The 16,781-nt window shown below is 42.0% G+C and overlaps 1 protein-coding gene and 1 pseudogene across 1 annotated transcript; one reads left to right on the top strand and one right to left on the bottom strand.

Annotated features, from left to right (window-relative positions):
• The first annotated feature begins 540 nt into the window (after positions 1-540).
• On the top strand, positions 541-6,374 carry LOC137268526 (uncharacterized). Its single transcript, XM_067803097.1, has 5 exons — positions 541-673; positions 2,481-2,861; positions 3,630-3,977; positions 5,006-5,143; positions 5,868-6,374. The coding sequence occupies exons 1-5, from the start codon at positions 598-600 to the stop codon at positions 5,987-5,989; spliced, it is 1,065 nt and encodes a 354-aa protein (XP_067659198.1). The 5' UTR covers positions 541-597; the 3' UTR covers positions 5,990-6,374.
• A 1,783-nt stretch (positions 6,375-8,157) lies between these two features.
• On the bottom strand, positions 8,158-10,228 carry LOC137267722 (toll-like receptor 4; annotated as a pseudogene).
• Between the last annotated feature and the right edge of the window lie 6,553 nt (positions 10,229-16,781).

The following is a 16,781-nucleotide window of genomic DNA, read 5'->3' as shown; positions in this document are numbered from 1 at the left end:
CCAAAGAAAAGGCTGCTTCTACCTCAGATATTCTCTAAACGTCAAGTCAAACAATGCCATGAACATTACTGAAAACCATTTAATACTATTGAGAAATTACGAATGGCGATTGAGCTCCAGTTTGTAGTCCCAGACAGGACTGAATTATGTGTAATATCGCTTTCTCGGTCTATCGCATTCTCGCTCTATCGCTTTCTCGCACAATTATATCGCTTTCTCGTCTCGCTCTATCGCTTTCTCGCCTTCAAATTTTAAGTGCAGTTAGTGCTCAGCTGGTCGTACCTTCTACAGTTTCACATAGACTTACGACTTTCATAGTGCTCTATTCTCCTTGTAGAGCGGGGCATGTCTTTTAGCATGTAGGCCGATGAAATCCAACAAGACGTCGATATTTAGAGTGGTATTTCAAAGTGCTTACTGTTAAATATTCGATTTTAGAAAACAGTGTAGCTAACAATAAGCCATACATAACAGTTTGACATTTTTATAGCATCCATAAAATGATTGAGTTCACGATGAGGAGGCTGTATAACCAGACCCACAGGTTTATCAGATAGCGCAGACTTGTGTCTTGTGTTGTGTTGTGTTCATATTAGCATGGATGTATCCACACACATACCGATCTGGATCACTGTGTTGTTGATGTTGACGGCTTCCTCGGAGCAACAACCCGGTGAGTTAATGTGTCTTCCGAACTACTTTCACCGTTTAGAGAGTGATTGAGTTGGTGATTTGCATATACAGTGTTAGGTAATACAAACAATCTCGGGAACCCATGTCTCGAGGCTCGTAACTGAATTGACCCGTAAAGATACGTGTTAGAATTGATCTTGAGTAACCCATACATGTCATGAGAGGCGACTGACGGGATTGGGTGGTCTGGCTCGCTGACTTTTTTGACACATGTCATTGTATTCCAGTTTCGTAGATCGATGCTCGTGGTATTGATCACTAGATTGTATCGGCTATTTACAGACCACCGCCGAATAGCTGTAATGTTGCTGAAAGTAGTATAAAACTATAGTGATCCACTCATAACAGAGTTGAATATATATAAAAACACTAATGTGTTCCTGTGGTACTACATCAAGCAAAGTGAACGAAGTGACTATGCGTTACTTTGAGAAATCGGTTAAAGCAGTTTATTGACCAAGGCAAGTAGTCAGCCAGTCAGTCAGACAGACAGGTTTATTCAGTGATTTATGCCTATAGCCCATAATACATACAATTTGCAAAATACTGAATATGATCATGAAAATATGTTCAAGGTTATTATAAGAATTATTGACATTTGAGCTTCACAATGGAATCACAATATATGATTTGACTGAGAAAATGCAACAACAACAACAACAACAGCAACAACAAATAACTAAGGCTACATACTTAACAAGGCAAGCTCACTAACGGCGTTGAAAAGAAAGATGCTCAGGTTCTTTCAGCAGACGGAAGGACAGGCTAAACTTGAATAAGTCTGATGATAATAAATTCGCAGATTCAATCTCGATGCTACTGAACCAGAACATTGCAATAGAAACAAGCAAATGAATGGACTCTTCATATTCTTTGCTAACATGTTTTCGACATCAACTTGCATTTGATAAAGACATTCTTTTGGTGTTAATTCTTAATCCATCTTCAGGTGAATTCTGCTGCTTCATCTCCAAGTTGATCTCTCACACACTCTTTGAGGAGCACTTAGAAGTAAAGAATATAAATCAATTACTTAGCTTCAAAATCTGTGTTTCATAAACACGAAGTTTTAGAATTTATTCGTACTCCTTTGCCGGAAGGATTAATCAATTTCAGCGTTGGGGTAACTGTATTTTATTAAACACAGTTTTACATAACTTCCACAGGGTTGTATTTCTCTCAACAATATAGACCTGAGATGCAAGGTATGTCTTGGGTGTGACCTAAATACCTACAACAAGAAATCGTTTCAACAGGGGAACCATTACAGAACCATTTCTCATAAAGGCAAGTTATTATGTGCAGTGGTAAAATGTGTCTGAAGTAAGATTGTGAGTTGTTTTTTGTTTTGTTTTGTTTTTTGTTTGGTTTGTTTGGGGTTTTTTGTTTATGTTATTTGTTTTTGTCATGGATGTGGATGAAGCTTATCATGGATGAAGCTTATAGTTATTCTGGACAAATGTCAAGTGTCTGATATATAGATCTGGGAGAAACATAAAAAGCTCCATATAAATTGAAATGGAGAGACAGTGAGGTGGGTAATTCAGAACCAGAGGCAGATCAAGACTTTCCTCATTTAGAATTTTTGGACTAGTGAATCGGGTGAGATCCAGAGGAATTGACAACAGTATGGTGCAGGGTGTATGAGACTATATTCAGTCCCCAAGGGAAAGAAATACCACCTACGAAAATTAGAAACGACAATGTCCAGTTAGATCGACCCCTTCTACAAGACGTCACCTTTTTCTCCACCCATTAAAATATAGTATTCTTTATCTTTCATTCAGACAATTTTAACACCTCATTCGAAGTCAGACCAGGAAGAATCATACTTGGTGGCGTGGGACAAACAAACTGGATGAGCCTAACATGTTTACACCATGGGACCCAACATGGCGACCTAACGACACGAGCAATGGAGATCGGCAAGACAGTCGATGACAGGAGAATAAAGATGGCGACTCTCCAACACGGAGACGCAGGACCTCACATTGTTGATGCCGCGATCAGGAAACGAGCGTCTTCATCCGGGACAATCACTGATAGAGGTGGTTATATGTACATCAGCTTGTATCAGCTGAGGTGTGACGACCAGGGGGTGTACTACTGCAAGTCAAACTCCAGCTACAACACAACTATTGTCTTGTATCACAATGTCACCGTTACAGGTAACCGTTATCTTGTATCACAATGACACGGTCACAGGTGACCATTGTCTTGTATCACAATGTCACGGTCACTGGCAACCAATGTCTTGTATCACAATGCCACCTTCACAGGTAACCACTGCCTTGTATCATAATGCCACGGTCACAGGTAACCGTTGTCTTGTATCACAGTGGCACAGTCACAGGTAACCATTGTCTTATATCACAGTGTCACGATCACAGGTAACCATTGTCTTGTAATTACAATGTCAAGATCACAGGTAACCATTGTCTTGTATCTCAGTGTCACGGTCACATTGGTCATCTAATATTACACATTAAAGTAAAAGTAAACCGAACACACTATCAAATAGTATGATGATATTTGTAGTGAGAGAATATTAAGCTCTTTATGAGCTGACGGAGCAACGTTGACCCGGTCGTCAGAGGCACTGCAGATAGCTGTGCAGAGTTGCGTCCCTTCACCAGAAACCCAGGAACGTTTCTAATCTCAGTTCGACACGTTTATGTTTACTAGTTTGTATTCACCATCCTCGTGAGTTTCAACAAAGTGATGAACGTGTTGGACCAGCATCACTTTAGGCCTTCAGTCCACAGTTTGTTGACAGGTCCTGCTGTGGCAGGAGTACTGTTGTAGTTTCATCAGACCCAGCTCATTTGCAGGCAAATTCGATACTTTAATTGTGTAACTGACAAAGACCCCTTTGAATGTATTGTTATAATGTTGCCTGTATGTAATATACAAGCGTCACCCATGTCCTGTTACAGCAACTGCCCACATCCCGTACATGAGGCTCACGCCTAGTGGTTCACGATACCATGTCGGCCTTGACCTTCACATTAAATGTAGCGGACGTGTAGGAAGCCAATTCAACTCAAGCCTTTGGAGATGGGAATGGCGGAGCGCAGGCGAGTCGACCAGGTGGACAGAATACCCACACAAGGAACGCATCAGACATGAAAGTCCGACCGAGGACCCAGTCAGTAAGTGTGAACTCCAGGCAGCAAGCACACTCATCCACACCATCACCAGCCTGGACGACTGTCGCCAGATTCGATGTTCGGTCGGTGACGCCAAGTACAGTGATGAAGTCACCTTACGTCTGGAAAGTCCAGGTCAGTGTACACTGCAATTTTAAAATATTCACATTTGCGAATCGATGTCATAAAAGTGCTTTGGTACCAACCTGAAGACCGGGGGATACTTTTGAAGGAGGCCACTTTGGTTGAATATTCTCCTGAGCCAACCAACGTCGAGATTTTCTAATCAGCCAGTTCCGAGTGCCGATGCTCCTGAAGTCGACGCATTCAGACCAGCATATCTAATTTCAATTTTTCGACACGAAGTGACGAACGTAAGAACGATTAGTTTCCAATGAAAGAAATAAAAAAAACAACAACTGATTTTAACGAGATTAATTTGATGTCTGGTTCATTTGTGTATAATCGTTATTTTGTAAATAGATAAAAATGTTTTTGCCATGCCTCCATACCTTTTGCCAGAGTCAGCTACGACGTGTAACCGAACCATGTAAGAATACACAAACGCATGGGCGTTTAACAAGCACACCCACGTTTTCTAAGCACGAAATCACCCCATGTTTCCTTTAAGCCTTGAAAACCATGTTCTGCAAAATGAAATGGAAACTGTCATGTCTGGCATGTGGGAAATTGGTAGTAATATCAGAGAAATAAGCGGAGACGTCAGCAATGCCAGAACGTACTGTCACCATGACTACGCCACCAATCTGTTGTGCGTTTCGGAAATAATGATTCAGTAACAGTGATCAAACTTCAAACATCAAGCATTTGTTAGATTTTGGTTTACACTTCCTCGGTAATCTACCTGTTGTCATTCCTCCATTCCATCTGGAAGCGGTGATGGTTTAGTGGGTTAGATCGCTGTCTTTGTATACCGGTCATTGGGTATTGAGGGTGTGTACATGAATCCCTCTAGGACTCAGCCCCAAAAGATAAGAAAAATATAATAACAAATATAGCATATGATTCGTAAGGCTATTCTAGAAATGGCGTTGTGCGTGGCAAAAGCCCTTTGACGTTTTAAAACGCATTCCTGTTCAGTGGTAAACACCTGAGTGCTGACAACGCCACAAGTTAAAGAGTACTGTATGATTTATTCCAAGATGGAGACCCCAGACTCCAGGGTGACAAGTCAACTCTCCTTCTGGATTGTGTGAGAGTGCTACTTCTCCTGACCAGTGCGCTCGGTGTTACAACAATAATGTATCTCACGTGGAGACGGCGTCGTGCACTACGACAAGGTATAGCTAGTCATTATATACAACTGTTCATTATATGTTTCAGATATATATTCATTATTTAATGTCATGTATAGCAATTCTTTATCAATTTAAGTTCTAACAATTGTTATCAACTCAATATAAATTAATTAAGGTATTCGTTACTGCTATCTATATTTTTTAGCTGATGATCATAATTTACATTTTTGTGCTATGCAAGATGTAATTAAAGCTACATATGATTTTTTCAATCAAGATGTAACTATTTATTATTATCAAAAATAACTTTCACCGCTCTGTCGTCTTCTGTGACGTCTGTCAATCACTGATGGCCTTCAATGGTCCCGACATCGAGATGTTGTCCTCAGCTGTGTCACAGCTGTAATGTTTTAGAAATACTAATTCACTCTTAATAATGCTAACTGTCAAGCTGAGTCTTTTGTCCGAAGTGTGTTTGTACACCGTTTTGTGATGCCATGTTAAGTGATAATTATTGGTATGAATAAGTCTTTTTTCCCCGTTTAACTGTAATGCAGTCGATTCTGTGAGTATACAGTCATTGCGCAAGGTGTCAAACTGTAAATAAACTCAAAGCCATATATCTGGTACCGTGTTAGCAAACAAACAAGAAAACATACGTGCTTTTTAACTTGATGATATATTTGTATAAATTGTTACATTAGTTTTCAAGAGGTTAAACAATCAGCAGGAACCTAACTGAAACTGTATGTTTTATCTTCCATAGATGCAGCGATGTCTCGCCGCCTACGATCACAGGAGACAGGGGGAGTTCAGTTCATATCGTCCCCAAGCGTACACGCGTATGGGGACAGTCACAAACCTCCTTTGCCTGACTCCAACATTTAGCTGACTCGTGGAAATGTTGCTCGTATTGTCAACAAATGCAGTGCTTTTGATGAATGTAGATCTTAACGAAGAAAAGCACAAGTTTCCTACGTATACAGTTGTTTCTGAAAAGTTTCATATCATGTTGATCCGATAGTTCATGTACCTGCCACGGCATCCGCTGTGGTTGGATAGAGGTAGTCGGGATCTCTCGACCTGTTAGGCCGATCCTTGGTTGATGGTTTTCAGCCACTTGTTGATAACATCATCCAGGCTGTTTTCAGTCAACTTTACTAACGCTGCCTCGTCAATACCGACATCGTCCCTCTTTAGGGAGTATTTCTTTGTGACTATGTACTGGCTTTGTCGATGAACTTGTCCTGATAAAACGTCCATCACCCACAAATATTGTGTTGTTACTTACACCGCCTTGTTTTAAGCACAAATAGTGCCTCTGATGTATACCACAGAATCCTCGCGATATTGGGAAGACGTTGATACATTCGGTGTTCCCCCAATCATGATTTGCTAATCATATCAGCTGATCTACAGTTGGGAACCATCAAACCATTCTGTCCAGTAACCCCGCCATGAACAATGTGCCGTGGGTGTCTGCCTGTTCTAGTGATCCTACACCGTATCATTTGCGACAACGGTGTTATTCTACAGGGGGACCTCCATGACCACGGCTTCCAACACTAGGTGTTATTCAACAGGAGGACCTCCATGACCACGGCTTCCAACACTAGGTGTTATTCTACAGGGGGACCTCCATGACCACGGCTTCCAACACTAGGTGTTATTCAACAGGAGGACCTCCATGACCACGGCTTCCAACACTAGGTGTTATTCTACAGGGGGACCTCCATGACCACGGCTCCCAACACTAGATGTTATTCTACAGGGGGACCTCCATGACCACGGCTCCCAACACTAGGTGTTATTCTACAGGGGGACCTCCATGACCACGGCTCCCAACACTAGATGTTATTCTACAGGGGGTCCTCCATGACCACGGCTCCCAACACTAGGTGTTATTCTACAGGGGGACCTCTATGACCACGGCTCCCAACACTAGGTGTTATTCTACAGGGGGTCCTCCATGACCACGGCTCCCAACACTAGGTGTTATTCTACAGGGGGACCTCTATGACCACGGCTCCCAACACTAGGTGTTATTCTACAGGGGGACCTCCATGACCACGGCTCCCAACACTAGATGTTATTCTACAGGGGGTCCTCTATGACCACGGCTCCCAACACTAGGTGCTATTCTACAGGGGGACCTCCATGACCACGGCTCCCAACACTAGATGTTATTCTACAGGGTGACCTCTATGACCACGGCTCCCAACACTAGGTGTTATTCTACAAGGGGACCTCCATGACCACGGCTTCCAACACTAGGTGTTATTCTACAGGGGGACCTCCATGACCACGGCTCCCAACACTAGGTGTTATTCTACAGGGGGACCTCCATGACCAAGGCTCCCAACACTAGATGTTATTCTACAGGGGGTCCTCCATGACCACGGCTCCCAACACTAGGTGTTATTTCTACAGGGGGACCTCCATGACCACGGCTCCCAACACTAGGTGTTATTCTACAGGGGGACCTCCATGACCACGGCTCCCAACACTAGGTGTTATTCTACAGGGGGACCTCCATGACCACGGCTCCCAACACTAGGTGTTATTCAACAGGGGGACCTCCATGACCACGGCTCCCAACACTAGGTGTTATTCTACAGGGTGACCTCTATGACCACGGCTTCCAGTACTAGGTGTTATTCTGCACGTGACATGACCTGCCGAGCATAATGTAAGAATGTGACATGTGACCTGCCTATTTGCATGACCGGGTTGCTGTTCCGGTAAGCAGCTGAACACCCTTGACATGTGAGGTGTTGTTGTGAGTTGAAATAATGACAGCTCTTATGGACAACTTTCTTATGATCGAGTGATAAATTACAACAATTAAACACCTCAATGGTAGAAGAATTACCAAATTGGAAACGGATAGCACTGCTAATATGGTCCAAAGATACAACAAAAAAACAGCACAAAACAAAAGGATAATATTCGGTTCCCACAGTACAGGTAGTTGACTAACTGAAGTTCTGTACATATACAGATTTAGACATATAAAAGCACTTGTACATTCCTTCTCTGACGTTAAACTAGAACACCTAACAAACGATCGCTTCTTTCAGATTTTGCCAAGACGATTCCTTATCCTCACCATTAGAGGGGTATCTGAGATAGGCGCCATGTTCAATTTCAAATGAGATGTCTTCAGTTAAAGCTACGTTACGCGACAGGTCAGTGTACCACACAACGCATAGCACAACCCTTCCACCGTAGACGCTCTCCAGTCTGGCCATGTGGACTTCATAGTCACACCAGGAGCTCCGAAGGAAGCTTGGAGACAACAGAGCAATGGTTCTACGGCTTGATTGTATGGCGTTTTAGATATTGGAGGTGATAACTTCTGCAACCATGAAGTCTTGGTGATGTATGCAAAGTCTCAGCCCGTGTGTCTTCTCCAGAACGTTGCTCGTGTCCAGCACAACGAAGTCTCTATCCTCGTTAGCACAGGAAACAAAGGCATCATAAGTGAAGTTGTCTTCCTCATCCGCCAGTCTCTGGTAGCCTATGTACTTCCTCCGGGTGGAGTAATAGATGTATCTCAGTCTCCATAGGTAACAGTAGACGACGCCAGCCACTACAACCATGAAGAACGCCAGTATCCCTGTTACTGTTCCACCAACGATTGTGTGTGTGGCAGCTTTGTTGGAGGGTCAGCACAATGTCCTCAAGGTTGTCCAAACTGACGATGTCTCCATCATCCATCACACAGGAAGATGCGTTGACATCGACCACCACCACGTGATCTTTCAGCCACTGGAATCCATCCAAATGCCCGCAATTGCATTTGAAGACGTTTCCGCTTAGTCTGGTCTGGGCTTGCATGTCATCGATTTCACGTCGAACTGACCCTGTGATGCCTTCAAACCTGTTGTTTGAAACTTTGTTACGGTTAAGAATTTACCGTCACAACAATTTAAGAAATCCCCTTGTAAACCAGCAAAACAGAACAAAGACAAGTCGTTCACGTTCAAACTCTATTATTATGCAACGAGAGCAAGGTATACACAGTCACAAGTCAATATAACAATGTAGATTTCAGGTACAATTCAACAGAAACAAAATCATACACAGCAGATATGCCTCTTCTGTGAACATGCATGTTCATATCCTCAGATGTTTTATCATGGTCATGGGGAAACGAAAAGAATTGATCATAAGACATTTACTGCTCTGAAGCGTAACGCTGTTTCAGGCTAAGAAGCTGATCCAGAGAAAACATATACATTCCAAACCTGAATCGATTTCCCTTAACTAAAATTGACTCTACAGATGTCAAGTATTTTGGAACTGTGCTTGTAATTAGTTCGAGTCTGTTGGTGTCTGCATACAGGTGTTTGAGCCTCGTGTCATTCAAATATTTAGCGTGGTCCTGTTTCAGTTCAACACCAATAGCAAACGTTGGAACAACTATACTCATATTAAGAACACGAATGGCAGAATATCGCAGTCCATAGAATGATTCCCCAAGTACATTAAACCTTTATGTTCATTATCTGACACATCGAGTGTGGAAATGTTTCTCAGTAGATAGAAAGTTGATTCTTCGATATTTTGAAGATCACAATTCCTCATGTCTAGAAACTTGAGAAATGGGAGGTTGCTGAATGAGGTATTAGACAAGTGTCCAATATGGCAATGGCCCCTCTGTCCCGAAAGATGCAGATTCATCAGTTTGGTCAGATTTGCAAACCCCTCTCCAAATGTGACTTTTGACAAGCCGTCAATCGCAAGTGTCTGAAGAGAAACCTGCAGAGTCTGCAAAGGTCCTGTCCGGGTAATATGATCCAGAAGCACCCTGGTCATTTTTGCAAATGTCTAGTGTAGACGGTTGCCTCTGAAAACGGAAGAGCCCTTCTGGGTAGGCAGCCGATCTAAGATTGATCCTATTCTCGCGAAAACTCAGGAAAACTTCAACATCTTGGCACGGACCAGAGAGTCGCGGTGTAGGGAAGGGATGTTATTAAAGGACAGATCCAAATTTTGTAAGTTGGAAAACCGCTTCAACGACCCAGGCCCAACCTCGCTGAAGAGATTGTGGCTGAGTTTCAAAGAAGTTACAGAATTAGGAATGATCGAGTGATTTTCCGGAACACTTGGCGATGAGTTCATTCGCTTTCGGTTTAAGACAGAGGCATGGTTTGCAGTTATGATATGTGGAGCGATATTCGTAAGGTAGTCCACTCTTGGCATGAAACACCACGAACAGAACCAGTTCTTGCCACATGTATTTATCCATCTCTGTAAAAAGACATTGGCATATTGTGAATATATAACGAACATGCTTTTGTTTCAATACAACACATGTGCAACATATAGGGTAATGGGTCATTTCACCCCCAAACACATTAGCCCCAAGTCGTTTCACCCGTGCTTTTTCACTCCACACAGTTTCACCCTAGCAAAAAATAGCATTATTGTCAACTATAAAATTGTTTCAATATTATTTTTATTCATCTGTGTGGAGTGCCAAAACATCACAGTCAAATTGTTTGAATAATTACATTAGTATTTTGTTCACACTGGCTGTGTTGCATCGCGTGACGTCCGTCAATGAGGATAGCAAGTAGCTGCCGTGGACAGGAATGAACTTGTGCAGAGTTCCTTGTTCTGTACTGTGTCCAGAGATGAAGACGCTTCTCGTGGATATTCTTGAATTTCTTTTTATTGTCTCGTGACAGAAGACCATTCTGAACCAGGCGCACTTGAGTTTTACTTGGTCAGCCTCACTTCTCAGGAGAGGCACAAGGACATAAAATGGCAACCCAGCACCACCACACTTCTTGTATCGCCGTCTGTGCCATCCCTCTACGTCATCACTGGTCCTGACGGTATGCTGGGCCACTGGGGTGTACAGCTCTGCTGCCATCCACGTTGTTTCCAGGTACGTTACAAACTCTGGTGAGTGTTCTGTGTTCGCACGGGTCTTAAGAGGTGTGAAGGCTTTAACAATGTGATCTTCTTGGAGAAACGACAGTTGGATATTTGAAAGGTATCAATTTAACATCATTTATCAAGCGCCGTGTACCACATGCATTCAACATTCTTATCAAACAGCTGTTACCATTATCGGTGCCACATATTGTGTCTTGATGCGGATGATGGGTTTCACGCTGCCTCACTCGAGTCAAGTCAGGTTAATGTATTGTATTCAAAGCCTTCAGAGTCCACCCTTTCACCAACATTTAACACGTGTATAAATGAGAAAAAATCAGATGAGAAAACAAAATAATCGCTGACACTGGATCCCTGTTGACCCCTCAGTATGTATATTCGCCTTGTTCGTCTCCGAATACTCTACCATTTACTATAAACAGTTTGAAGGCATAACATGTCTAACAATACTCTACCAAAACCGTTAACAACATTGTCGTGGGAATTACGATCTTCTATAGAGAAGTCATTCTCATCAACATCATGGCATACATTATTCATATGATCATCACTAGAGAAAGATTTACCTGAAGTCGCCACAAGTAAGAGTGTGACACTCATTTATGCCTTGAAGATCTATCAGAGACTGTTCTTACTGTTCATTATTACAATTATAAGGTTTATGTTGATCCTGTCGGAGGGATGCATGCACATATCGGGTTGACACCTTTATCGATAAAAACAATTCCTTAGCAAGTCTGAGACAGAAAAAAAACGTTATCGAGATCAGTTTGCATAAGTTTCTCGGATCATGACGGATGCAAACGTCACCGGAATGTCTGCTATAGTTTGATTGCAGGGCTATAAAATGTATCATAATCTTCAAGCCAGTTATAATTCATGCTTTCCACAAATGTTTCAAATAAAGAGAAATCGATATCATCAACCTCATCTTTGACCATTAATATACCAACTCAGAAAAGTGTGTTTCCCATTGTCAATGATATTCCGTGCATGGCGGTAATGTTTACTACCGGTGTCAGTCGAACAGTGACCTTGTAGTAAATGTTCCAAGGCTCGGCCGGGTTCCTATACAATGGCGGTGTTTGTCGGCGATTGTGCGATGCCCTGGTTAGTGTTAGTCGCGGCATATGACCTGGGTTGCGTCAATCTAGGCTGGGGATGTAACTGCTTATGGACGTTTACACTAGGTCTGGTTACATTCGTAACTACTCGTCTCTTTCCGTGACCTCAAGAAAACTCGCACCATTCTCGTACGCCATTATTGCCAGGAATGGTGGCAAACCAATCAAATCGCGCATAGTAAAACGCATTTCAAAACATGGAAATGGAGTAACTGTTCAACTTCGCTAAACTATATCAAGCACAATTTCAACATAAATTTTGAGCTAAAGGATAAACAACATTCACCACTGAGACATATTTGCAAAGGCAATGCCAGTATTGCTGTTTAGTCCACGGGATGTAGGCTATTCTTACAGCCATGTTTGTAAAGTTATCTTTCCTTGATAATAGTGCCGGTTTGCGCTTAGACATGACCCAGTCGTAAACATGGCCACGAGAGGGGTACGAGACGCCACCCGGCTTGCCGGAATGACACGAGTAGTGGTGATCGTTACAAGTTTTCCATTCTTGAAATAACCAAACTGGCCAGTTCCCTTACTCTCATCTTGCAACAGAGGCTGCAAGGGTGAAACGACACATGTGGGATGAATTGACCTAGTTTGGAATTTGGATGAAACAACCCGGATGATATGAAACGACTTGGGGAGAAACGACCCGTAACCATAATTATATAGATAAAAAGTATATTACTTTCCACTACGGCTGCCAAAAACTTCTAATGTCCTGTAACAGTATTCAGTCCCTTCGGTAATTTTGGATGGTTGTATTCAACAAAAGGCAAAGACGACGGTTTATCTCTTATGAAATTTCTAAGGTTACCGAGGCTGAGGATATAGCTCCTCAGCTTTATATTGAGCTTATCACTCACACTTATTTGAGACATTTATTATTTGACATTTATTCAGAAGCATTTGCTAAGATAACTGTTACCCCGATGTATCTAGAATATGACGCATTTGGAGTACCCTTCTCCTTCTGTCTTGGGTGGTCGGCTGCTTTAGTTTCGGGTTGGATATTCCAAAAGTACCAGCTATGTTCGGTTATCAAACTAGTGCTATGTCGCGTTCCTCAAAGCGATGGTAGCATTAAGCTGATCGTAACTCCCACATTTTAACACAGACTTGCGACTGTCGTGGCGATATGCTCGTAACTTCCATACTTTAACATAGATGTTCGACTGTCGTAGTGCTAAGATGATCGTAACTCCCATACTTTAACAAAGACGTTCGACTGTCGTAGTGCTAAGATGATCGTAACTGCCATACTTTAACAAAGACGTTCGACTGTCGTAGTGCTAAAATGATCGTAACTGCCATACTTTAACAGAGACACAGGACTGTCGTAGTGCTAAGATGATCGTAACTCTCACACTTTAACATAGACATACTACTATCGTAGTGCTAAGATGATCGCAACTCTAACACTTTAACATAGACATAGAACTGTCGTAGTGCTAAGATGATCGTAACTCTCACACTTTAACATAGACATAGAACTGTCGTAGAGCTAAGATGATCGTAACTCTCACACTTTAACACAGACATATTACTGTCGTAGTGCTAAGATGATCGTAACTCCCATACTTTAATATAGACATGCGACTGTTGGAGCGCTAAGATGATCGCAACTTTCATGCTTTAACATAGACATACGACTGTCGTAGTGCTAAGATGATCGTAACTCCCATACTTTAACATAGACATGCGACTGTCGCAGCGCGACAATCTCTTTGAGGAACGTGGCCCTAATGGGTTTCCAGTGGTATCCTTGTCGTACCAATGGCATACTAACATCACTTTGTAGAGAACAGTTCGGGGATCTTTTAAAAATGTCTTCTCTTCCTAGTATCCTAGTACTAAACAAGTGAAGGTTTTTATGGGCTCAACGCTGATCACGGGCCCCTTTAACATACTCGTACACATAACCGTTGCTTATTTGAGCTATTTCTGCGATCTTCAATGTTCAAAGAACACATATTTAATCCTAACATTTATGTTATTACTTGACAGTACTATTACCGCTTGGGAAATCATGTCTGCTAACAATTCTATCCTTCTGGTGAGATGGGTTTTTTGTCATCTTTGTCATAACATTTGACCAACTCTTCGTATGTTTTTTCTGACGTTTAAAAGTTTCAGTTGTTTCATGGTTGAATCACACAGAAATACATCAGCCGTTTAAAGTTCAAAACTTTGCCTAGAGACAAGTAACCACGGCTCATGCTCATTCACCCATCGGTACCTCCTTCCAAGCTTGAATACATGGTCTATATAAGACAGGCCCCCCTAAGTAATTGAAGGAATTACAGCAAATTTGAAGGAATTGCATCTCAAATGTAAACAAACGCAGCCCACTCGCGAAACAATTGCAGCGATATCGGTAGTTTAGCGGTAATAACAGAAACACATCGGCCCTATCGGAAGCAATGCCGGTAATAGCTATTGCCCCGACAACACCTCATACCTAAACGCATTCAACACGGGTGGTCAAAGATGGATAAGTATAAAAATGTAATAGTAGAAACTAAAAACAAATCTCAGCGAGACGGGTGCTTCTTCCAACGACGCCATGTTTTGCTGCGTGAGTTTCCGCTCGCGACCGAAAAATCTCCGAAGGTGGCCGATCGTGTTTCCAGTATTACCGACATTGCTTCCGATAGGGCCGATGTATTTCTGTTATTACCGCTAAATTACCGATATCGCTGCAATTGTTTCGCGAGTGGGCTGCGTTTGTTTACATTTGAGATGCAATTCCTTCAAATTTGCTGTAATTCCTTCAATTACTTAGGGGGGCCTGAAGACACTTTTAGTGAGTGACTGAATTTAGTTTTACGGTGCTTTTAGCAATACATTTTAGCTGACGCTTTAACCACAAGGGTACCCCACCCTTGCAAAGACACTTGAAAACATACAAGCACAAATATTTAACTGAAAATGTAAACATGACCGCTTCTAGCTCCATACCTTCCCTGAAGATCTGAATGTTCCCTTGGTCGATGTTTCTACACTGCCGTGTGTGAGACTGATATGTGTCCACAACAGGAAACATCTACAAATTGTAGACATTGGACATCAAGATGTGTATTTCCCACTCGCAGTTTCAAAACGTTCATCCCAAGTAGGCTTTGTTTGTGTCAATATTTGTTTCAAAATTGTTTGAAACTACCTCTCGATGTTTTAAGCTGTCCAGGTTGAACCACTGAGTGACAAAAAACTCGTAGGGGTTAGCACTCACTGCAAGAAGCAAGTCGCAGTCGTATGGATATGGTGGCTGAGTTGAATTCAAGACATTTTATAGGGCATTAGCTGAGCGAATAAATAATGAAACTTACAAACCGAAACATGAGTCTCATTAACCTATTCAGACAGTGATCTACTTTTCAAAGCGTTTACGAACGCTTTTAACATTTCCACACCGAGGAATGATATTGAAATATGTACACATTAACAAAATTTTAAAGTCATTTTGAAAACAGTGGTACTGTCCAGAACTGGTTATTGTCAGATAAAAAAATCCACACCACAAGCTGTATGATGCAGTAATATCGTCAAAAGTAATGGCCTACAGTGATTCATTGACCTCCATGCACGTGTATTGGGCTACAGCGTTGAGCACGTGCACCCCATGAGTTGTCTTTAGGGGTGGTGATAAAGGGAAATGATGGCGCGTTCATAAGAAGTGACTTCAGGTAATTTTATTAACGTTTACGTTTTTATCCAAATTGAATGCTCAAGTTACCCTAATTATTTAAATAGTATAACCACACTGTATTGCAGAAGAGGGAGCATGTTCTTCACCAAAAGTCCCATCATTTCTTCTTTTAAAATCCCGTCTAGCACTTTGTAAATTCCTTCATTCACACCATGGTTAAAGGAAGGAAACACGTTACACAGTAACTGACTCTTGGTCTCACAACTGCATAAGCGTGCTAATATCAGTTTCAAGAAACTTCCTAGATAACGCTTCACCAGATACTGTACGATTCCAACATATAAATAATGTGTACACTGTTTACTCCGGCGAATACTAAACAGACATTGTCTATTTGTATGGCCCGTGTCAATGACAACTGCCCCGCAAATATGCTGTTTTAATGAAAACTAACAAATGACCGTGTTCATCACAGTAAATGCTTTTAATGAAAGCTAACACAAATTACCGTGTTCATCGCAGTAAATACAGTATACATCGAGCATATACACGCCTACACAATAACAGACCACTAATGGTCTGAGTATTGTCATTTGGTCGTTTTGTACATGTATACGGCAGGGAATATCGATCTAGACAATAGCATGCGACTGTTCCACATTCACAGAACGTCTCCAGCATCTGTGAGTAGTTACAGGGAGAATACTCTGGCTTGAATGTGTTTTTGACGACTGAACACTTCATCCTTTGCGATGACCGGGTGGATGAATTGGGTGGTCCAGTAGTTTGGGGGTGATGGCTAGTCCTGCTAGGATCCACTGGTTGTCGGCGGTTTGCTTGTCGTTTAACTCCGCACTCAGCATTTTCCCAGCTATATGACGGTGTTCTGTAAATACCTGAGTCCAGACCAGAAAGTCTAATGAGTGTCATTAGAATAAATCATTAGAATAAATAACAAAACAGGGATACGATGCCATGTCAGCCATGTCACCGA

This window comes from Haliotis asinina, chromosome 16 (genome assembly GCF_037392515.1).
Source record: "Haliotis asinina isolate JCU_RB_2024 chromosome 16, JCU_Hal_asi_v2, whole genome shotgun sequence".
Classification (NCBI taxonomy): Eukaryota; Metazoa; Mollusca; class Gastropoda; order Lepetellida; family Haliotidae; genus Haliotis; species Haliotis asinina.
The sequence above is the reverse complement of the archived record's forward strand: the minus strand, read 5'-3'. Positions and strand labels throughout refer to the sequence as shown.